Source organism: Dermacentor silvarum, chromosome 8 (assembly GCF_013339745.2).
Source record: "Dermacentor silvarum isolate Dsil-2018 chromosome 8, BIME_Dsil_1.4, whole genome shotgun sequence".
NCBI lineage: Eukaryota > Metazoa > Arthropoda > Arachnida > Ixodida > Ixodidae > Dermacentor > Dermacentor silvarum.
In genome coordinates this window covers 88,896,034-88,921,203 of record NC_051161.1, presented here as the reverse complement: position 1 = coordinate 88,921,203, position 25,170 = coordinate 88,896,034, and the positions used below count along the sequence as shown (strand labels likewise).

General features: G+C 47.2%; 1 protein-coding gene across 2 annotated transcripts in view; it reads right to left on the bottom strand.

The window, feature by feature from the left end:
- Window positions 1-7,945: 7,945 nt before the first annotated feature.
- Window positions 7,946-25,170, bottom strand: part of LOC125947529 (Golgi-associated plant pathogenesis-related protein 1-like) — a 47,774-nt gene continuing 30,549 nt past the window's right edge. For both annotated transcript variants that reach the window (XM_049672433.1, XM_049672432.1), the window contains one exon: window positions 7,946-8,332. In XM_049672433.1, the coding sequence (XP_049528390.1) occupies window positions 8,052-8,332 (281 nt within the window). In that variant the 3' untranslated portion in view covers window positions 7,946-8,051. The remainder of the gene's footprint in view (window positions 8,333-25,170) is intronic.

The window sequence follows — 25,170 nt, the reverse complement described above, 5'->3', positions numbered from 1 at the left end:
CGCGCACCTTTGTAGTCATGGCTTCGCGTCGTAGTACTATAAGCGGTTCAGATGGCACTACTCTCTCCGCATGGCCTTCCTTAAGGTACTCGCTGATGACGGCATCGTATTCCCCTAGAAGTTTTAGCTGATGCTCAAACTGCTGAAGCTGACGCTTGAGCCTACCTTCAACTACCGTCCGGTTCGTGCATGGTGTGAGACCTGGCGTCTTGATCATCAACGGTACTACGTAGCTTCCTGTGCTCTTGTGCACTGCGCTCCGAAAGTGGATAAGCGCTGGGTGCTTGTTGACGTCGTGATCATCCTATTTGTCGGTAATACCAATAGCATCCAAACACTACATCTCTGATGGTTTTCTTGGTATGGTCTCAGAGAGAGAGAGAGAGAGAGAGAGAGAGAAATGAACTTTAATAAAGCACCGGCGGAGGTAGCAGGGTGCCACGCAGGGCCCTCTTGCTACCCGACTATATGTGTGCAGTCATCAAGTTGCGTCTCGACGCTTACGCCGGGGGACCCAACGTTCTCCACGAGGCTGTCGCCCCTGGGTTCCGTCGGGTGCGTCCCTGCGCGTTTGGCGAGCGGTCTCAGTGTGCCAGTAGTCGGAGCAAGTCAGGAGTAGGGCATTTGCACCGGTGTCCCGCGGTGACAGTGGGTGGTAGGTGCTAGCGTTCATTCCTTGAAGAACCCAGCCAAATATAGTCTCTACTGCACATAGGTTGTCGGGGAAATGTTCGACGCGTCCGGTCACTACCTTACAATAGTTGTCTGACCCGATTAAACCACTTATCTTCGAGTCTGGAAGGTGGTCCGCTGGAGCTTCATCCGCGAAGGCTAAATTGCGGTCACGAATCATGTCGATAACGGTGCGCTCTATGGCCGGACTCTGTTTCAATGCAATTTTCGTTTCACTGGTAAGTTAAAAAAACATGGATGTATTTTGCAAGAATGCACATGCTGTGTACTTACAAATGTATAGGATGCTGTATTTTTCTGTCATTTTCTCTATAGTATAACCTTACATACTCAAATGCTTGCATTTCTTCAATGTTATTAGCATTGGTGATACTTGAGAGACATTTTATAGTTAAACATTGATCCCATTAGCCTTGTATAAAAGGATTTATTGGCTCTTCAAGGGTCCTCAGTGAATTAGGCATTCACTAACCTAAAGGTTGAGTAATAAGACGTAGGACGCGAATCTAAGCTATAGGGTGTAAAAATCAGTGAGTTCAAGTTCATTATGATGGCCGCACAAAAGGGATGACCATGGAGAAAAGAAGCACGCAGGACACGTGCTGATCTAACAGCTGAGAGTTTATTGCTATGTGTAAGGAATAAATGCAAAAAGCCTATCGCCTGCGTGTGCAATATCATTTCAGCCAAAGTTCTCACACAGACTGACTTCGCCTTCAGCCAGTGATGGGAGGAACAAATGCAAATCTCATGTTTTGTTCTGTGGAGGACGTTGATGATTTCACATGCCTTGGTCTATTATCTTGATTATGACGTGTTCTTTCAGAACGCTTACAGCCACATAACTGAACTGACAATGCACTGACAAATGTGACAAAGGCATGCTCTTTAAACATTGTTCGGCATAACCTCTAACTAAGGCAGGTACCAGTCTAACCATTGTATATTTTGCTAAGCCATAGTGGAATGTTATACACCATCCAATAGACACAGGTCGTTCCTGTGGGCAGAGCGCAGGTTTCTCCCTCAGTGTCCTGCCCCTTTTTTCCACAGAAGCACGAAACTTGGCCCGAGCTGAAACAAAAAAGACATGCGCATGTTGTGCCTTTTTTTCAGCTCCGGGCAAAGTCTAAAATGCCTGTGCCACGGCGCAAAAAAAAAAAAAGGGGGGGGGGGGTAGGATAGTCAGGGAGAAACCTGTGCTGCGTAAGCCGTGACAGTCGTTTTGTTGCCGGCGTGCAGAGTTTCACATCCATAAGCGCATTGTCACATGTGGCTGTAAGCCATTTTTCTAAAAATGCGTGTCATAATTGGGAACAAAGGTTAAAATGCACATGCCATCATTGAAACTCACACAAAAGAAAAACCGTGAATTGGGCATTTCTGTTTCGTCTGTCAACTAGTTGACAGCGAAATCTGTCGTGAAGATTTGGCTTAAAGGGACCCTGAAACGATTTGGACGATATTGTAAAACTGTACTGAGTTGTCCGGGTAGGTCCTTCTGATCATTAATTGACGCATCTAAGTGCTTCGCGTAAAGCGTGTAATTTGTCGGACTGCCGGTATCCGATCGGCGCCGGCATCTACGCGTTTGTGGCCGTCACTTCACGCCGAAGGATTCCTACCACAATAGAGTTTAGCGTGTCCGGTATTCCGGTAAACGCAAGCGCAAGTCGACTGGGCGTTTTACGGGATGAGTGGCGGCGCAAACGTGAACTGCCTGCACGGTGCAGCCACGTGGTTCCACAAAGCTCAACGAAACACAGAGCAAGTCTATTCTATTCTGCTGGTGTAAATTTTTGGCTGGAATGTAATCTTGAACAAGCCGTTATAAGTGTTAAAAATGTTTTACATTTGGTTACAGCAATGTTAGCTCTGTGTTTGGCTAGTTAAGCTCTCGCTCGGGATAGACGGGAAGGCAGCTAGTGCAGCGGCTTCGCACACTGGCTGCACGACAACCAGAAGTAGACCACTCGACGTCACATCATGACGTAGAGCCAGTGAAGGCGGAACTTAGCTCCGATCACTCGGCGAACGAGTGTAGGAGAAAAAGCGTGGCTAGGTAGGAGGGTAACTTGTAATCGTCCGTAGCTCTCTTAATATAAGACGCTTCACAATTCGCATTCACAATTCGAATGTTGTAATGTTCTTTTTTTTTTACGCGAATGCTTTACTTAGCTGTACACTACGCGTCTACAAATTTTGGCTGAACCGTTCCAAGGGCCCCTTAAGCGGTAGTACGAGGTTGCACACGCAAACGGGCTTTTTGTATTTATTCTTTTCAGGTTGCCATAAACTGTCAGTTGTTGAAGTAATGGCAGTGTATAGTACACTCTTTGGCAATTTAATGCCTTGTAAGTGATAGTAATTCAGTCACGTCAGTTATCATCTTTGCAGATGATAATTTCATTTGTGCTTGGCTTTCTCAAATATGTTGTGTTGGTACTATGGCCATTCATAAAAAAGTGATTTTATGCCCGTATGCATCGGGAGAGATTGTGAAGCATAGATGATCTTCCTCCTGAAATTTTGTGATGGGAAAACGTCATTACCGTTTACGCAGAGTTTGGAGGCACCTGTACACCATGCCTGACCTTCACGGGAGAGAGAATTGAAGCAGCGGACGATTTATTACTTCCAATTGACAAGCACCGACTACTTTGCATCATTGACAAAGAAAGAGTGACGGCCGTCATGGCTGCATACGGGCTGTTTGACATAATTTACGACAAAGCAGCACACAGCCTTTGCTGTGTTTTCGAGAAGTTTTTTCTTGATATCGATGTATCCAAACTAAAGTGCACTGCACGTCGTTTGGTTGTTCACCACAAAGGACATTTTAGTACGCATGTATAAGTGCACTACTACGGCATTTTTGTGGCTCACAAGTTCAGCCCATGTGACTGTCTCAGTGCCCGTTCTGAAGGTAGTTTGCCTGTATTTATATGACTGTGTATTTGCAGTTTTTATAATAGAGAGAAATAAATAATTACCTCCTTGAAGGTTCTCTACGTGATCTTTGTATGTCTTTGCCGTATGCATACATTCGAAAGAGCACTTCGGTTGTTTATTGCATGTAGAATAATTCTGTTTCCATGTGGTGTAGTATTGCAGTCGCAAGCTATTCGAGGACCGTGCTCAATGAATTGGACATATGTCATGCGATATTTGCACCACTCATGTCAACTATGTCAACTACGCGTTAATGCATGGGTATTTTAAGCCTGATGCATGCAAACAACCTAAATAAATAGGTTTAATGCTGCATAATACACCCTTAAGTAAATATAGTGTTATGCCTCTAAGGAGAACCTTGATAAACCTGGGGTGCAATTATGACAGTACACCCATTCGTTGGAAAGGGTGTAACTGCGGCTTAACACCCATTGGCGAAAAGGGTGTAATTCCAACTAAACAACCTTTCATATGGGTGTATTAGTTCTCTACACACCCTTCTCTAAAGGTGTAAGGGCGTGAGCTTTAGACACGAAAAAACAGCCTTAAGGGTGCACTATTCTTTAGTGTGCATGGCCCTCAGTACCCAGCAGCTGCGGAGCACCTGACCAAGGCGGCGGCCAGACCTGCGACGTGGCAGAGGGTGCTAAGAATCTCTGGGTCCGGACGAGTTGCCACTGGAAACTCAACCTGGCAAATTTCAACACGTGCACCCCATCGAGTGAGGCTAGATTAGCAGGGCTATTTGAAGAATTATCAGGCATTGCCTGGGATATTATTGGCCTTAGCGAGGTTAGAACAGCTGGTGAGGCTTTACAGTGCTGACTAACGGCCCCGTCCTCTGCTACAGAGGTCTTCCAGATAAGACAGAGTACGGAGTAGGATCTCTAGTCCATAAGGACATGCGGGCAACATTGATGAATTCTACAGCATTAATATGACGGTAGCAGTCGTCATAATAAAGCTGAATAGGAGGTATAGAACGAACGTAGTACAAGCCTACGCCCCGACCTCCAGTCAAGATGATGAAATAGAACAGTTTTATGAAGATGTTGAATTAGCAATGAGAAAGGTGCAAACTCAGTATCATGTAGTCATGGGCGACTTCAATGCAAAAGTGGGCAAAAAGCAGACTGGTGAGCAAGCAATTGGCAACTATGGCATCGATTCTAGGAATGCAAGAGGAGAGATGTTAGTGGAATTCGCGGAAAGGAATAGGCTCCGAATAATGAATACCTTGCTCAGGAAGCGCAGCAACAGGAAGTGGACCTGGAAAAGCCCTAATGGAGAAACAAGGAATGAAATAGACTCTCTGGCGATACCAGCATAGTGCAGGATGCAGAAGTGTTAGGTAGGGTAAAGGGCATGATCATATAGGTTAGTCAGGTCTAGGTTTTCTCTAAATTTGAAGAGAGAAAGAATAACAGTAGTCAAGAAGATAGAGGCCAACCTAAACGCAGTAAGGGTAAAAGCAGACCAATTCAGGCTGGTGCTCGCAAATATGCAGCTTAAGAGCAGGAAGATGAAGACAATAGAGAGGTAATGAATGAAACCGTAACTAGGCGGATCTCAGAAGCAGCAACTGAAGTGGGAGGTAAGGCACCAAGGCAACCAGTAGGTAAGCTCTCCCATGTAACAAAGGACCTAATAATGAAATGGCAAAATATGAAAGCGTAAAACTCGGGAGATCAGATAGAATTCGCTGAACTGTCTGAACTGATCCACACGAAGAAAGTAAGGGATATCTGAAATGATAACCTGGAAAACATTGAAGAAGCAGTAAAATATGGACGCAGCACGAAATCAGTCAAAAGAAAACTTGGCATAGGACAAGGCAAAATGTATGCACTGAAAGATAAGCAGGGTAATATCATCAGCAATTTCGATGACGTAGTAAAAGCAGCGGAAGAATTCTATACTGACCTGAACAGTCCCCAGAGCGACCAAGCTATTTTTATTCGAAGTAGTGATGAACAGGATACAGAGGCTCCTTCTATAACTAGCGATGAAGTAAGAAGGGCCTTGAAAGACTTGACCCCCCCCCCCCCCCTGAGGCCGACTTATCCCCCCCTTTTGTTTAACCCCTTTCTTTCCTTACGCATTTGAGTACTGCAACTAAGATGTAAGACGCGCAATCGTCTGCACACTCGCAAAAAGCGCATTTTCTAACAATTTCCCGTGAAGAAATCGAAATTAGTGCTGTTTAGATGGTATTGGCAAACTGTCAACCCCCCCCCCCCCTGGCAGAGATCCTGGGTGCGCTACTGCTATCAGGGAGGGAGCAGTACACCTGACTGGAGCAGTATTTTTTAAATTTGGGGTGTTGCTACGCTGCGCTCCGCAACACCCCAACGACCGCCGCGTCGCGTCGGCGCCCGGCACCGCTGCTTCCGCCGCGGCACTGGGGCACAAACGCGAGCCGTATCCGCCAGTTTACACCACCACGGTTCACCGAGCTCAAAAGCCGTCATGCCACACGACCACTCCTGCAAGGATTTCCGTCAGTACAACGAACGCTACAATAAAATGTCGCAGTTTTGCCCGAAAGGCGAAGCATCGATTGCGATAGCAAATTAGTAGAGAGCTATTCGGAGTAGGGATAGTGGTTTTATCGGCTGCATAAACTTGGACACATTCGCTTACTAACTGAATTAACAATCGTGGTGTCCGCGCGCACAAGCAAGCATGAATAGATCACACTGAATGACCGCAGACAACGACTGTGAAAACGCTGGCAGCAAGCGCAGGTTCTCGCGGTCTATTGCTTCAACGGAAACTGAGCGGTGAATGCACAGCGCATACAAAGGTCAGAGCCGTGTGGAGATAAGAGACGGTGTGGGCGACCAGCACCGCTGGACAAAGTGCAGACGAGAAGTTGTTGGCAGAGGAGTAGCTGCCTCCCCCCCCCCCTCTCTCCCCACGTTGCTTGCCCGCTTTCATGCTTTCGCGTGGGATATTGAGTGGCAAGATACGCCTTTGGTGCCGGAGCACAGCGCCGCCCCGCCTCCCTCCCATACCCCTACGGCCTTTCGCGTGACGGTCGCGTTTGCTTTCCGCCGTGCGTTCGCTCTCCGTGATAGCGCGCGGGCGAGTTCGCCCTCCGTGATAGCTCGCGTCCCCCGCGAGCTTTCGCTCGCGCATACGGCGCGCGGCGACGATTTTATCGCGCTTGGAATCTATACGGAACCTCACGGCGACGGCAACGGCGACGCCGACGGCAGAAATCCGGTAGAAGTGTCCATGTAAATGCTATTCCAGTAATAGAGCGCGGCCGGCGTGGGCCAGACACCGCCAGACATTCAACGCGCCCTAAACGACTCGTTCCCTACGCACGCAGGAGCTGCGCTCGGCAAGGTCGCTGCGCCCGGTCCAGGAGGTAAGAGAGCGACGCTCAGTGCCTCAAAATTCCGTAAGCGATCATGTCCCTAGGCACCTAGGAGCTCCACTATTGCCATGACAACACGTGTTAAGCGGAAGTCACGTGACCCGCAGTGCTACGCCTCCGCTGTACCTACTAGCACTTGTAAAGTCGCCTCCGGGCGCCCCCCGGAGCCTTCCATCCCGGCGGGACCGCGCGGCCGCAGTAATGAGCGGCTCCTCCAATTGCCCACCCTCCTCCCAGAGACACGGCCGTGCTCGACTGGCGCGCGCCAGTCGAGCACGGCCGTGCCAGAGACTACCGGCCCAGCGGGAGCGCGCGGCCGCAGGAAAATGCAGCCCCGCCCCCTCCCTACCCTCCAAAGCGTTGTGCGTGACTGCAAGACTGCGGGATTCCTTCCGGCTTCCCGCTCTTGTGTGCGCGAGCCGCGATTGCCGGATCGCTGCCGCATGATTTCACTCGCACATACAGCGCACGGCGCGCGGCGACGATTTTACCACCCGTGGACTTTATGCGGAACCTCACAGTAACGGCGACGGCAGAAATTCGCCTAGAGTGTCCATATTATTGCTATCGCAATAAAACAAAGCGTGCCAGTTTCCCTCATATAGCAGAGCCTCTAGAATCGACCCAGGTTGTAACCTTAACCAAGTTGTAGTCTGATTATTCACGTCACACGCTCGCATAATTGATTGTCTGACAGAAACACATCGGTACATATGGTAACGGCTTTGCCGAACCACAAATGATGCTGAAGAGCTAGCCACTTCCGATATGCTTGTTCAAAAACATTAATTTCCCACTGCGGGGGGGGGGGGGGGGGATCTGCATGCACTTTAACTTTGTGCCCCCTTGGCTGCCTATTGAGGCACCCATTCCGGAACCATGCACGAAGAAGTAATGGGCTGCGCAGCAGAATGCATTGGCTTTATTACTTTCTTCGAAGAATAATACTTGACCACGCTGGTTGTACTCACAAGCATAGCCAGCTGGCTCGTGACAATCGCACAGCGGCGCACCAAAATTAAAAGAACGCTTCTTTCCTAGCCTGGCACTTTTTTCTGCTGGGGAGGCCATTTATCGGCTCAGGAACATTATCTGAAAACGCGCCAGGCACGTTTGCTCCTGGCGTGTAGAAACACGCAACGTAGTCGTTACCGTTACTGCTCGTCGCAAAGCCAATACCGATGCGACGGGTTGCCTTCCACACTACTTGGGTGAAGTGTCCCGTTCGAGGTTTGTATATCGGGTTCCTGTAGTCGTAATGGCAGATCTCCATGTACCACCGGTCTACAATGCTTTTTCCTGTGTTCGCAAAAAAGAAACACATTATCGCATTAAGCTAGCGGCATATCTATGCATCTATTTTGTTTGTATTACACCCGTGCACAAGTTGAAAAGTAACAAATGAACAAGTAGACGAAAATAAAACACGACACATTCCTCAAGGATTTCAATAAAGCGCCGTCAAAGTGGCAGTGGTCCTTCGTGTATTCAATTATTAGACCACCTTCGAGAAGGATCAAAAGTGCCCACGCAGGTCAGTGGAGTAAACGCCCGTCGTTCCGCACATGATATGCCCAATATCCGACTACCGAAGGGGGCAGGACCAAATCAGTGTAGGTTAGGGGAGTAATAATACCGAAGAATTGAGAGTACGCATTGCATGTCGTGATAAGATTTTGCGCGTGCGAACTTATAAAAAGCACAAGCTAGGTTCATTAGGCGCAAAAAGAAAGTGTAACTTCACCTGCTTGTTGACAGATGCGTAGAACTTCAAGCAGTGCGCCTAGCCGCCATCTTGTTTAGATATCAACGTAGCAGGCATCCATCGTTTTTTTTTTTTACTAGGAAGGTTTCTTTTTGTCAGTATAAGAACAAGATTGAGGCTGCCACTATTCACTCAGTTGTCTATTTAGCGGAACAGTAGCTGAATAGTTGGCCATTAAGTATTGAACACATGCAGGTAGTGTAACACGACGAGTAACGATGGAAGCGAAACATTCAAGAACAGCGGAGCGTTAAGTGGCGTTACGAGAGCAGCAACTCTGGAGGCGTAGTATATATATATATATATATATATATATATATATGAAGTTGGCAGACACAAGCGACCTTGACATAGTAGTTACAATGCTCGACTTGAAGATGAGGCGCTGCTTCGATTCGTTCACCTACTATGGCGCCCCGCATGCTTCAGTGGAGCATATGCTCATCTAATGCCCACAATATAACCAATAGCGATTCAATTTTAGAGATAAGTTGCATATAACACAACGCCTGTATTCTTGAAATGTGTCAGCATTTGCAGTTTTTTTGTTAACTGAGTCCAGATATATGTCCATAGACTAAGTGAATTGCAATGTAGAATTTATTATGACAGTGACTAGCAGTCGGTAATATACCACAGTAAAATACGCCAAAATAAAATTCTGTCGCACGACCTTTTCACCAAAATAAACACGCGCTGCCTACTTGAAGCACGGAGGGTTTGATGACTACCCCTGGCTGCACACTTTTCTAACGCAAGGAATCAAGAAACAAACGAAAAAAAAAATTATTTCAACGCTAGTATTTATTTATTTATTGATTCATTTATTTATTTACTTTATTTTATTTTCAGGGTCTTTCGGTATCCGACCGGGATGTTGCTTGTCGACGAAATAACAGGAGGAAGATAAAATACGGGAGTATGTACGTTATTATCTAATCGTACAATGTTATCCGAGAGTTTGTTAAACATAGCTTTACAACACTGCATAATATAAGTAGCATTGAAGCAGCTTGGATTACTTTATACAAATATTGGCTGTTGTACAATATTAGCTGATGCGTTTCGACAGAGAGAGACACAGAAGAGAAGAAAGGCAGGGAACTAAACTACACGCCCGTGTGCTTTGTTACCATGGTCTGAGTAAAGGGGATACAAGGACGAATAGAGAGAAAAGAGGCAGAAAGCATAGTTTCGTACACATCTGAAGGTGCGTACCGAGTCTATAAACGGCTGCCGAGACCTGCTAATTTGAGGTACTGTAATAACCCTTTCGTTGCTTTCTGTGCCATCAATGAGCATGGCGACATTCCTTTTTGAAATATTTAGAGTGCAGCCAATTTAATGCCGTCCGAAGTGGTTGACCGTTGTTCCACAAGAGTCACATATGGGTGCGCCACCCATTCCGATGCAGAACGAGTAACTATTTGTAAATGCCATGCTGAGCCAAAGGCGGAACAATAATGTTGCCTCGTATCAAATACACATCTATACTGATGGTTCAGTCTCATCTACGAGCTCTAGAGGTGCCCCCGTTGACAATCCGGCTACAAAAGCTGTAATGAAATTCAAACTGTCACATACGACAACATCAACTGCGGTATAGAGCTTGCTGCCCAGCGTGTTGCTGTAAAATACCTCCTGCAAGAGCGACCTATAGGAAATGAGTCATTGCGACGTTCGATTGCACTTAAACAATTATGGGGTTTTACGTGCAAGACCACCATCTGATTATTAGGCACGCCGCAGTGTGGTATGCAAGATTAATTTGGACCGCCTGGGGTTCCTTAACGTGCACCCAAATCTAAGTACACGGGTGTTTTTTGCATTTCGCCCCCATCGAAATGCGACCGCCGTGGCCGTTGATTAAAGACCTTTTCACAAACCGACGTTTGAGCAGCGCCATTTGCCGACGCGGGCGACGTCTAGCGTCAGAACATGTTATGCCACCATTTTGGACGGTGCGCCTTGCGAGAGCAGGCCGGCCGCACTTCGTTTGTGTGATCTTCAGCCGCGCATTATTTCGATTGTTTTCTTCCGTTTCGCTTGTCTTGTGCGGTTTGACTTGTTACATGTTTCACGTGCTCGCGTGAGCGCTCAGTGTGGTGTGCCATGGCAACAGCAAGCCCAGCCAGTGGATGTGGTGTTTCGTCGTCGGTAGAGGCGGCAGCCGCGTCTGCTTCGTCGAGGCCTGGCGTGCTAATCAGCGGTATATTTCATTGTTATTTCTGGACACATGTGACCGTATCGTCGATTGAATCTGATCACCATTAGGTTTCGCGGTTGAGGGTTGCCTCATTTAGCGAAAGCAGGCGCGTGCGTAGCTGTCGGGCAATGCTTAGAACCAGGCGCCGGCGGCCTGACGACGCGTGTCAGTGGTTGGTAGATATGCGGTGGTTACTCCATACGCTTCCGACGCAGCTGAACAGCTCAATCATGCAAAATTTATTGGATCTGGTGCGGTGCAGTGTGCTTATAACCAAATGTCAAAGCATAAGCGTGGCGATCGAGCAGCGCGGTACCTGCAGCGAACCGACGCGCGACAGTGATCACAGATGCCAGCGCAACTGATACAGCCCAGGTGCTAGATTTTTATTTTTAGTATTTAGTAGTTATTTATTTATACATACTGTCAATACCAATAGGGATTATAACATGACTTGTTATAAAGATATATTTTTTACCTATTTTTTTACGTTTGTTTACCTGGAATGGCTTTTCTTTCGAATGTCTGAATTTGGAACAAGCTTCGCTCACGGTGAACCTTAACGTAGATCGTGCGCGAAGTTTGTATTGAAGATATCGCGTACGGAAAGAATTGTTCATGTGCGCTATCTCTGAAGCGAAATAAGCCAATAATATTGCAGCGTTAGGGCCATCTATGCTCTTTCTCTAGTTTCTGTGCAATGTTCATAATAAAGTAATGTCGAGTCTTGACAATTGTCGAATAAATACATATGCGTATGACTGCAAACCACTACTGACCGTGAGTGAAAAGCGCTTAGTGGTCAGCGAAGCGGTCACTGCACGCACGTAAGTATTTCACTTGATCGACTGTGCGGATAATTTTTTTTTGTTGCTGTTATTCTTGCAAGTATGATGCTATTGTCCGCGCGTGCCCATGCGAATACCATTTTTTACGTTCTCACTTGCGCGGGCTCATTTAGCGTGTTTCTACGCCATGCACGGTTAGCGCATTACGGTTCCCTGAACTCTAGCACTGGCGCTAGGCCGCGCTGATGAGGTTGACACGTTCGTTTTTGCATTCTCTTGCTGCCCAAGCACATAGACAACGCTCAAAGATGGGTGAGCTTGATGCAGCACCACACTGTTGAAGTTATTAACTTTATGGGCAGGGCCGCGCAGGGTGCGTGTGAACGCAGATACAATGTTTTGGTGGACACAGGGTCTGCATACATCTTCCATAGGACACGATTTTTCCAGATCGTTGCGAAGTGTATTTACCGACTAGTTCTCTCGCAGAGTGCTTCAATTTGTGTTATAGCGGTGTCACACGGCCATTTTGATAGCGATCGAGACCGATCTGGATCAGAACGTTCGACCGCGATTGGCTCCCTTCCGCAGATTGAGCAAAGAATCCAATCGCGACCAAGAAATTCGACTCATATCGGCCTCGATCACGATCAAACGTGCGCCGTGTGGCCCCCGTATTAGGCAGTGGAATGAAGTCGTGTTTGAAAGAATAACAAATGTAGCCTCTGCCACTACATACGAGAAAATATTGCATCGAAGAGCTGACAATTCTCGCAACCTATTGAGAAATGTGCCGAAAAAGGTTTACCAAAATGCGCTATGTTACTGATGTGTGCATTAGTTCACATTAGACTGAAATGCCAAGTCCTCAGGTGATGCAGGAAACCGGCGAAACGTGAACATATCACATCGGCAGTGGTCTCGCGGAGTGCTGTGTTGTGGACACACTTAGTCCCCCAAATTTTCCGCTGGTTGTTTGTGCACCCATAAACTGCACAGTGCTGGCCTGTAGCCTTTTGATGAGTATATATGCCATTATTTACGAGCGTAAGTAATTCATGACAAAAATACACGGAAACATCGAAGGAAAGCTACCACTCTGCAACGCAAGCGCAAGGCAAGCTCACAGTCCAGACCGAACAGGCAACACTGACACATACTCTCCACGCCAGACCGTCGGAAGCGCCCTCGTGAAAACGTCTATACTTGCTGCTTTAGGAATGGATCATGTGTATTTAGATGATATTTCAGGAAGTCAAGAGAAGATGAACATTTGTTTGTCATATCATATAGCCATGGAATAAAATTTCCTTGTAGGGTCGATTCTGGATAGGGAGATTGAAACGATTCGGGTTCCGACTTGGGCGGACCGAGTGGCTTCGTCGGTGGTGTCATTACCAGTGATGTCGGTATGTACAGGCGGTCACTGAAATATCAAATCAAATCAAAATATTATTGTGATAGCAATTATATGGACACTCCAAAGCAGATTTCTGCCGTCGGCGTCGCCGTCGTCGTCGCCGTTGCCGTCGCCGTCGCCGTCGCCGTGAGGTTCCGTATGACGTCAAAGGCGATGAAATTGTCGCCACGCGCCGAACGCTGTATGTGCGAGTGAAAGGGCGCGAGGGACGCGCGCTTTCACGGGGAGTGAACGCACGGCGGAGAACAAACGCGCGTTCTGCGCCGTGCTCCCCTAAGGGCTGCAGAATTACGCGTCTCTTTCCTCCTTTCAATCACCATATATGATATGAGAGCAAACGCGACTTCTTCAGACACGGGAAAGGCCGTAGAGGGGGGGGGGGGGGGAGGGAGGCGACGTTTAGCTGCGGCATAAAATGCCTATCTATATAAAAACGTTGTGAGGCGAGAAGATGGTATAGACTTCCGACGCTACTCGATGAGTGTCCCGTTCTGATCTCGTCAAAAACCTCCGAGCCGCCCCCAGAGGCGCCGGCAACAGTCACCAACGCCGCGCGCGTTTTGTGCGAACGCGGGCAAAAAGCCGACGGCGTCGACAACAGTTCTGTGTGTTGCCGGTGCTGCTTCATGTCCAAGTTTGTACAGCTGATAAAACTACTATCCTTACTCCGTATAGCTCTCTACAAATTTGCTATCGCAATTGATGCTTCGCCTTTCGGGTGAAACTGCGACAACTTTTTTATTCTAACATTACAAAGCGAATGCAATGTTGAGGATAACAGGTAAAAAGCCTTCTTGAGGCTTGACCGGCCCTGCATCCTATACACTTGGCAGAGCAGGGGTTACAAAGCCCAAAAATGGTCAAAAAAAGCTCGTAAACAAGGCAATGTAAAGTTTCCAAATCAGTTTTAAGAGATGAGCGATATCGAAGATTTATTGAAAAATTACTGAGGGAAAAATGTTACATTTTATATAGTAACACTTAAGTATAAGAGCGTATAAAAGCCTTGAATTCTGGAGGGTTCATTTTTAAAATGTCAATGTCTATTTCTTTTAAAGAATTTAATAACATCTGTAAATTATTTTCAAGCATCTGTTTGCTATAATTTGTCCTATGTCTTACAACATTCCATATTTCAGTGTGGCGGGTGGTGTAGGCAGGTACATTGTGATGCAGGTTGGCGATTTCCACATGCGTAACAATATGTTTCCTTATACTGAAGTAATACTCCCGTAGGAGTCTATATGTGCACAAGTCATGAATTTTTCTTATGTGGTACCTATCGAAGAGAGGTGCGGTGTATTCAGGGTAAGATACATTGGAAATAATACGTAGTGCCCTTTTCTGCATGACAAGTATATTGTTAAGATTTGTTTGTGTTGTAGTACCCCATACTAAATGACCTTCGTTTATATGCGAGGCGAACAAAGCATTATAAAGCAGTATTTTAACAGAAGTGGGGAAAGTGTCTATTGCGACTTAGCATACCAACTGTGCTGCTGAGCTTCTTGAGGACTGAGTCTATGTGGTCGTCCCATTGTAAGTTGTTAGAGAAGGTTACACCAGTAATTTTGAATTGTGTTCAAAACCTCAATATTCATAGACTCAAATATTATATTGTGATGCTGTGGGATTTCTTTACCTGGAGTTCAAAAACTACTGCTTTGGTCTTAATGCAATTAACCTGTAGACCATTCTTGTTTGACCAAATAGAAAGCCTACCAAGAAGTTCATTTGCCATTCTCAGAAATTCTGTGTACAGTGGAATCTCGATGATACGAATCTCCCGGGGTTACGAAAAATATTCTTATTAGCCGAAATTCGTATAATCGAAACACAATCAAAACTAGCTAAATTAAAGAGTCAGAGGTGAACTCACTCAAGCACACGCACGTAAAGAACACTTACAGAATAGACCACTTATAATGTAACCGTTTATAGTGCAGAACTGGCTACAACGCGGCCTTTTCCGACTCCCGTTTACCCTTCAATAGAACTCCATGTATAGTGCAGCCGCGTGATACGAAATACCGATTATAATCGGGCTTCCGCGGCAAAATTTCACCGACAAGGGCGGTAGCGAGCGCGCTTCTCAACGAGGTGCGCCCAAAGATGGGAGAGGAGATCAACGAGGGCGATGCGGAGACGTAGAGCATGAGTCCAAGGGCGATAAATTCATCGCCGTGCGCCGTATGTGCGAGTGAAAGCGTTCGGGGGACGCGCGCCTTCACGGAGAGCGAACGCACAGCCGAGAGCAAACGCGACTTCCGTCGAGCGAAAGGCCGTGGGGGTATGGGAGGGAAGGGGGGCGACGCTGTGCTGTGGCACCGAATGCGTATCTTGCAACCGGGCGCGAGGGTTAACTGGCTGACGCAATATCCCACGCGAAAGGAGCAAATCGGGAAGGCATCGCGGGAGGGAGAGAGGGGGGGGGGGGGTTGGCTTCTAATCTGCCAACAAATGCGTTCTTGTACTTTGCGCCTGTGCCGGCTGTCGGTGTTATCGCGCGCACCGCATCTTGAAAGCGATCTCCACAAGGCTCTGACCTTTGTATGCGCTGTGCTAACGCCGCTAAGTTTCCGTTGAAGCGATAGACCGCACGAACCTTCGCTCGCTGCGGCGGCCGTGCTTCCCAACGCATGCTTGGGGAAAGCACAAAAGGAAAAGCAACAAAAGCGCCACCGCTTCAAACTCTTCGCGCCCAGTCGCAGGCTCCGCGCTGTGCGGCGCTGCGTCCGCGCCTCCGTACCAAAAGAGAAAGGGAGAAAGCGCGTGACTGCGCGCGGTTCTCTTTCGCGGCCGTAGGTGGGGCGGCGTTTATTTGTATCAACCGACACGGGTCGAAAATCGATTCGTAACAACCGTTCTCTAGCACGTTGCTAAGTAATGGGGCTCGGCCGGGACCGCAGAAAAATTCGTATTATCCGGAAATTAGTATTAGCCGTGATCGTATCATCGAGATTCCACTTAGTTATGAGACGATCAGAAAATACTTGTGTCATCGGCATACATAACAAATTTTGCTTGGTAAATAGATATGAGATCATTGACATAAACGTTGAAAAGTAGCGGCCCGAGAATACTTCCTTGTGGTATACCTGAAATTACTTGTTTGAGTTGCGATTTGAATTCATTTATTGAGAAAAATCGATACCTGTTATTGAGATAGTAGGATAATAATGTGAGTGGTGTGCCCCTTACCCCATACCATTCTAGCTTACTAAGGAGAATATTGTGATTGATGTGGTCAAAAGCCTGCGTGTAATCAACAAATATCAACAAAATATACCAATTGTTAATAACCTGTTTTCAAGGTTTCTTAATATCGGCTCTTCCTGATTTAAGAGTGCCAGTTCTGTGAATTTGTACTTCTGAAATCCATAATGAGCTTCAGTTATAAGGTGGTATCTGCTCCAAAATGATGACAACCGATTTGGGATAATTTTCTCCAAGCCCTTTGAGAAAATTTGGAGGATCGATATTGGGCGATAGTTTTTTACATTCTGTTTGTCACCTCTTCTTAAAAAGGGGCTTACTCTGGCAGTTTTCATCCTGTCAGGAAAAGTACCACAAGAAATACACAAGTTGTAAATGTACACCAAAATAGAGGCGATTTCATAAGTGACCGATTTATTAGGCCGTATCTGCAGGTCGTCTATGTCTGAGCTACGTGAATTTTTGTTTCTAGGTGTCGTGATATCATTAGTGGGGCGAGAATTCGGGTCAGAATTCTTGGCTACGAAGTATCGGTAAATACATCAGCAAGTTCCTAGTCTTTCACTAGGCGGCCGTTTAATGAAATTTCTTGTGGTGACTCTCCCTTCTGCTTCCGTCCCGTAAGAGCGTTTATCTTGTTCCACAATTTGTCAGTTTGTCCTGTGCAAGATTCAAACTCCTGAATATAATACGCGTCTCTTGCTGTTCTTAACTCTTTTGTTAACTTATTTCTGAAGGTCTTAAACAATTTAAGATGTAAAGGTTCCCGAGTTTGTAAAAACTTCGCATACAACCTATCTCGTTTTCTAATGTTCCTTAAAAACTCTTTGGTTACCAAAAGCTCTTTGGTTACCCAAGGCTTTCGAATCTTTGTACTGATTTTTGTGACAAAGTGTTTCCTGTATACTGCCACAAAGTTACTAATGAAAATATCGCAAGCCCTTTCTGCCGTGGTTTTTAGAAAAACTTTATCCCAGCAGGTCCTTCGTATCTCGATCTGAAATGCTTCCAGAGAGACTTCCGCGATGCTTTGCAAGGGTATACACATTGTCTTCATTTTCTTTGTGCTTTCGAGAGCTTTAACAGACATACATATTAGCATATGGGCACCTACGCAGCAGCTTAAAACGGCACTTGAGACATTGGTCGGGTCATAGTTTGGTCGAGCAGTGTTGCTGATGAGGAGGTTAATCTTGTTTCTGGCTTTGTAACGTTCGCGTACCCATAAGATGTAAGTAGTCTTTCAAAGTCTATTGTTCTGCGAGTAGCACCTTTCATGTCCCCCCCTCTCCCCCCCCCCCCCCCCCCCCCCCAATGTTAAAATCACCGCCAATTATAACTCTCTGCCTATTCTCACTTGCAAAAAAAATTCTAACAAAAAGTGAAAAACGTTCAATAGTCTCCGTCAGGGGGACGATAACACGTGGCAAGAAGCAAACACTTGCTTTCAGCACGAAGCATCTTTTCGTCATTGGTAATACAACAGAAATCAGTTAACAAATCAGTTTTTATAGAGTCATCTATCAATAACGAGACACCTCCGCCACGTCTTGAAGTCCTGTTCAAGAAAAATGTGTTTTTGTTATGCAATTTAAATACCTCAGAATCTTCATTATACCATGTTTCACTAAACATAACGTCACAGTGTCTGTTTATATCAGCAAAGTATGCTTATAATTCCAGAATTGTACTATTCAGCGACTGGGTATTCATGTGTACACAGCTCAGTCGTTTTTCACCGAGGCCTCGAGGAGTGAACCATCTTTCTTTTGATATATGTTGCGAACTGTCCATGAGAAAAATGAGCTTCAGGAAGCAACCAAACGAACAGCACGTCTACAAAGGTAGAGCCTTCAAGTCATCTTCACATTTAAACACTGCAGCGGTTTCACCTGGTGCCGTACGCACGAGAATCTTACCGCCTGCGTGCCATACGAACTGGTAGCCTGATCCCTTCGCCTATTCTTTGGCGAATATAAGCAGTTTCCTAGACCGAGACGTCATATTTTCACATATCTACAAATGTAGAGCCTTCAAGTCATCTTCACATTTAAACACTGCAGCGGTTTCACCTGGTGCCCTACGCACAAGAATCTTACCGCCTGCGTGCCATAAGCACGCAGGCGGTAAGCAGTTTCCTAGATCGAGACGTCATATAGAGACTGCGTTCCATACGAACTGGTAGCCTGATCCCTTCGCCTATTCTTTGGCGAATGTAAGCAGTTTACTAGACCGAGACGTCATATTTTCACATATGTACCGCTTGTCGTTGGGGCCGTTTAGAGCCTTTCTTTTAGCCATGAAAGCATTCTTAAGTTCATGGCGAGCCCAGCGCGTGGTAATACCTGGTGTCTTTCCAGGCTTTGATGGCAGTCTGTGGAGTGCTACTACGTCTTCTCTAGTTAACAATTTTAGCTCTAGCTCTCGCACCAAGTCATTCACTTTCTCAAGAAGATCTTCCCCCTTAGTTTCAGCGATAGCGTGGATTTCGACGTTGAAGATTATACTACGCCACTAAAGAGCTTTGATATCAGCATGAAGCTGTTCTAGCTCTTTTGTGGAACCGGATTTCTCAATATTCTCCACTTTGCGCCTAAGATCTTTGACTTCTTGTTCTTGGCTGTCCTGGCACTGCTGTATGAGATCAAAGTGATCTGAGAGTAGCTGGATGGATTCTTCAATGCCGTTTACCTTAGTCGGCAATTAGATCAGCATGTATAACTTGCGGTCCTATCTACAAGCCTAGTGACCACTTGGCTATCGGATGTTCTTGTAACTGTGTTCATGCTGTTTCCCGCCCTACACTATTCACCCTTTAAGTGCTTCTTTGCAAACTTTTTTTGCCCTAAACTGTTGCTCAGTGACGTCAGAGCATGTTGCTACGTGAAATAAAAAATCACACTCTGTACAGGTCACTGCACGATCATCATCACTCAGCACACATCGATATAAGTTAGACCGCTCCATGATAACAAGAAAACAAAAGACAATAGAATTTTTACATCGACCTAGAACACTTTCAACCATGCACGTCACGTTTACATCGCCAGTAACCCATCACACTGGCAGCAAACAGCAAACGGCGGAGCGTCTATAAACAATGGGAATAACACCGAAGAACAGTCACCAACCTGTCACAGTATAGAGTAAACAAGGATTCAGCGGGCTGCATGCGATGCACTCCGCCGCTGCTGCCAAAGTGAAGGGCACTGCCCCAGCTGTGGCCGTGGCCTGCAGATGATAACAGCAGCGCTTGTGCAGAATCCTTGCGGCGATGTGGTCGGCAGCGATGAGGCGCGGATTGAAAAGTTGACTGCTATAGGTCAGGGAAAAGCACAGAGCAACGAAGTTTGCGGCACCTTGGAAGCTTGTAGTTCACAGCCTCTAATTTTGGGACAGGGTTATAGCCTGTGACAGTAGAGAAAACAAGGATTCAGCGGGCTGCATGCGACGCGCCCTGCCGCTGCTGCCAAAATGACGGGCACCCCCCCAGCTGTGGCCGTGGCCTGCAGGTGATAACAGCAGCGCTTGTGCAGAATCCTCGCAGCGATGTGGTTGGCAGCGATGTGGTCGGCAGCGATGCGGCGCGGATTGAAAAGTTGACTGCTAGGTCAGGGAAAAGCACAGAGCAACGAAGTTTGCGGCACCTTGGAAGCTTGTGGTTCACAGCCTCTAATTTTGGGACAGGGTTATAGCCTGTGACAGTAGAGAAAACAAGGATTCAGCGGGCTGCATGGGATGCGCCCTGCCGCTTCTGCCAAAATGACGGAGAGCAGGAGGGCCAAGTGGTGATTGGGGACGCTGGAAAGATGAATGTATGTGAGCCTTGTATGTGAATGTACGGCTGCGTATGTTGGGATCGGATGAGCTTTGGCGAGCACGATTGTTGCAGATGTTTCAGAAGCACAGCAAGGAAGCCCTAAACATGCGCACACTGCTTGGCCCTGTAAGCTTTCTAGTGAGCAAATATCCGTATTGCACTTAATTGACAACAATGGCCGGCTGTAGCGTAGAAATCTTAGGAATCGAGCTCTGTGTAAATGAAGCAAAAAATGTACACATGTGCCCCATGTTTTGTAGCCCATGAGTACAAGGGAAATTGATAATTATTTGTTTCATGTATGCCCGATGGGGGTGGCAAGAAAGGTTTCGGTCGATTATTACACTCAAGAATCAATGGTCATTTCTATATTTGATAGTGTGGTTCTTCGTACTCTTTCAGCGGTTTTACATGCCAAACCAGTTCTGATTATGAGGCACGCCGTAGTGGAGGGCTCCGGATTAATTTTGACCACGTGGGGTTCTTTAACGTAAACTACAACGCAAGCACATGGCGTCATAGGTTTATGTGGAAAGACGATCAACGTGCATTTCTTGGTCGATACAGTCAAGGATGTGTTTGAGAGTTATGCTGATGTCAAGGTTGCTGACCGCTACAATCGCGCACGCACCTGAAGATGAGTAACTGCGGCAATCCAAAGACAAATGTTATCTGCATATGTTGAAAGGCAGATTGTTTTTGGTAAAACTTCAGCTAGATCTATGAGCGCCACATTGGACAACGTGGGGTTTAATACTCCTCCTTGAGGCTCACCGGAGTACATGCAATGTTCAGCTGTAAGGTCCCCTTCTGTGTGCGCAAGAGAACGACCGACGAGTAACCTTTTAAGCACGCAGCGACCCATTCCAATAGCACCCAGGGTCATGCCGTCATGCGCAACGTTGCTATACGCAGCTTTCACATCGAGAAATAGCGCAACTGATATGCACGTATAGCTTTTCACATGCTGAACAGACATTGTGAGGTCCATAAGGTTATCGTGTGAAGAACGGCCCCGACGGATGCCCGCATAGAGGCGGAGTAGTTATTGTTAGGAAAGATGTTTATTGACAGAGTGAAACGAGGTCCGGGAGGAAGCCACAGGGAAGGAGTTGCCGGCGCGGATTACAGCCGAGCCCATGCGCCCCAACCTACTTCTTCGTTCCCTGGCTATGGCGCGAAGTGCTGTGACATTTTCCCCGGATGCAGGCGAAGCTCACTGAGCGAGCTAAAGAGACCTGTGATCGTACTGCTTAAGTCTGGCCACGTGAACGACTTGCGTCGCGCGTGAACGCCGATTACTTGCCGTCACTTTGGCGATAACATAGTTCACATCTTTTTTTTTTCTTTCATGACGCGTTACTTGCCAAAACCACGATCTGATTATGAGGCACGCCATAGTGGGGGACTCCGGAATAATTTGGACCACCTGGGGTGCACCTAAATCTAAGTACATTGGTGTTTTTGCATGTCGCCCCCATCGAAATGCGGCCGCCGTGGCCGGGATTCGATCCCGCGACCTCGTGCTTAGAAGCCCAACACTATAGCCACTAAAGAACTACGGCGGGTCATAGTTCACATCACTCAAGCGAGTAAGTATAAGAATAGTCCAGAGTAAGTCGCGAGAAACTTGCGGTACAATCCCCTTTTTTTGAGAACAGGTGTCCACAAGCAAACACAGTCACCGGGAGTAAAGGTGACGGGGATATATCGGTCATCGTAGTGAGTCTTGCTGGGGCCTTGTGAGGGCAACGTCCTAAGATGTGCCAGTCGACGTGCTTCTTCAGGACGACACAGAGTTTGGGCAATTGAAGAATCTCTTGAGACGATAAATAAAGAATAGTGTCCAGAAAGCTCTGGGGAGTATGCGCGTAAAACAGAAAGAATGGCGTATATCCAGTAACATCAGGCTTGGCAGTATTGTACGCGTACATTACAAAAGGTAAGACGGCGTCCCAATTATGGGGTCAGCGGTGACATAAATTGACAGCATGTTGGTAAGGGTTCGATTCGTCCGCTCCGTGAGGCCATTGGTCTGCCGGGGTTAAGGAGTGGAATGACGATAGGCAGAATCACAAAGCCGTAAGAATTCAGAGCCCTTCCACTACTGTGAAGATGGAAGCCAGCGAAGCTATGACTATGGTGGGTCTGCCATAGTGAATATTGCTATAGTGAATTTATATACTATCATTATTGACTATATTAAGCATCTTGAGCATGTTCGTTAAAGGGCAAGGACACCAGCGTATAGTTTTCGCCCGGCGCGATGGCCAAATAGTGCGCTGGCGGCGCTAAGTTTGACCCTTCGTCATAACCTAGCGTATGAGCCACATCGTTCATAGCCGCGACACACTGCACGGCATTGTGAGGATCCTGACGTCAGCATCCTAGAAGAAGATGGTAAACGAGCGTCCGTCCTATAGCGTGTCCGAAGGACCACTGCTGATAACAGCGCTAGCGCGATCTCTACGTCACGAAACAAAGGGGCACAGCGATTGGTGGGACGTGCCGCCGCCGAATATCGCGACACTTGTGAAAGAGGTATCGGCGGTGGCGAGGGGTATCCATCGTCCGTTTTGACACCTGTGCTAAGGCACAACTGGCGGGAAACAACCACGCACATTAACCGGAAATTGTTGTTCTACGCGTCGTTTTGTCCGCGGACGCGATACGCCAGAACTTAGTCATATACAGCTTCGCTGTAGACGTCGGTGGTGACAACGAGCGACGACGAGGTGACGGAGAGCGCCGTTGTGGTGTCGGTCGTGATATGAGGCTGCTCTCGAATAAAGGAGAGTCACCGCGGTTCGCGCGTCCCTGCTGTAGTCGTTGGAAGGAACTGTAAAAAGGGGTCAGCGGAAACACGGGGTGTATAGGCATTAAACCGTGAAGCATGCTGCTGGCGGCGCTGGCAATACCTAGCATATGCCCAGGCACACCACAGATGTATCAGACGTGGGAGTAGCGGCTTTTCACGGGTGACATGAGTGACACGGGTGAGTAAGAACTCGTAGGCTGGTTGTAGGAGGCAGCCTGCCCACGGAACCAATCGTTGTGGTGCATTTTGCTGGCGTCCCAGACTTGTCGGTTGCGGTCGCAAGTTGCTGCTTTCCGGACGATCAGCATAGGCCCTGCGAGGTTCTTGGTAACTCTGACCTGCCCTGGGCCGGCATTTTGTAGCGATGCCTTACGGCTCATTCTATACTGGTCTTATCATCCACCGCTCACGGCCGGCTGATCCCGTTGATAACGCGAGCGGACCGTCGCTCTGACCACTGACAAAGCGCGATAAGCATGAAAAGGCATCATCACCGGAAAATCATCGCTACAAAATACCGGCCCAGGTGGACGGTGGCAACTGAGAGTGCTCGTCAAATGCACACTGATTGCACACATGAGCGTCGTCAACAACATTAAGGTGTGCGAGCTCTTTAACTACTTGGCATCTCACCGAGGTGTCGTCAAGAGATGGGACGGACAAACATGAAATAGTGGTAACATTGTCCAAGCATCCAAACTTTAGTACAATCCTTCTCAAGTTTAGCGCTTCAAATGCCCGGCAGTGGCTCCTCAAATCAGACGGAGTACGAAAGTCTTCCTTCGTTATAAGGAAATTATAAACATCTTCAGCGATTCCTTTAAGGAGATGTCCTACTTTGTCTTCGTCGGACATGGTGGCGCTCACGATTCCGCATAGTTTCACAACAGCCTCTATGTAGGCTGTACAAGTTTCGCCAGGTAACTAAGCTCTTCGGGAAAGAGTCTTCTCAGCCTTCTTTCTCTTAGAGATCGAGTTCCGAAAGCACTTAGTGAATCCCTCTAGAAAATCATCCCAGCTTGTCAGGACGTTCCCGTGATTTTGAAAGTAGAGGGAGCGCGGTTCTGTCTAAAAAAAAACAGAAAAAAAAAAACACACGTAATCAAGCTGTTTCGTAGTGCTCTAGTGGCTGTGGCGGCTAACTCTTTTCTAGTGCTTCAGCCAGTCGTCGACGTCTTCGTTCGCTTTCCCTGAAAAGGTGGGTGGCTCTCGCAGCGTTGTCCAGAAGCCAGCCTGCCCGGCGTGATTACAGTCTGGTTCGATGGTGGTGGGGTCGTCATTGCCTTCTCCAGAATCAGCCATGTCCGCGAATACACGCAAAGTGCCTTGAGCAGCCAGTCGGCCGGCAATTTTGCGTATATTCGCGTGCTTCTTTCACGCTCGGAAAAAAAAATCTTTTATGTAGCCCGTATTGAGCAACAGAAAGCTGTATCTGGAGTTTTTCGTGTTTCTCTACAATTTTCTCGTTGACACTTTTCCTTTGCTTATAATGCGGGATGCATATAATCTTCTGAGTATCTCCTCGTGACGGCTAACAAGGTTACCCTGGTTTGGTCCAGCTACGTGGCATTTGCATTGTTTAAAGTTTGGCCCAAGTTACGTGAAACACGTACCCTGTAGCATCCCTAGTGGTCAATTTGAGATTTCGACTGCTTCGGCTATATGCGGCGTACACTGTCTACGCCATCGGCGCACTTTGCAATGACACTCACTCTGCAGCGTCAACCATGACAATGAGATGATGATGATGGTATAACGACGGCCGCATGACGAAGACAGCATGAGAACAACGGCATGACACTGACTGCGCGACAACGACTGAATGATGACTATAGTGTGATGAGAACCATATGAGGAAGCTGAAATGGCGACAATAAAAGGACCATGGTAACATCACGACGATGGTATGACACAATGTATTGGCGATGACTGTATGACGTCGGAGCATTGATGACGATGGCGTGACCATGGTTTCATAATTGTGGTTGAATGAAGGCAGCATGATTGCGAGGGAATGACGAATAACGAATGGCGTCTATAGAACGACTATGGCGATATGATGACGTGGAATCATGACAGCGGAATGACGATTCTGCAGATGACC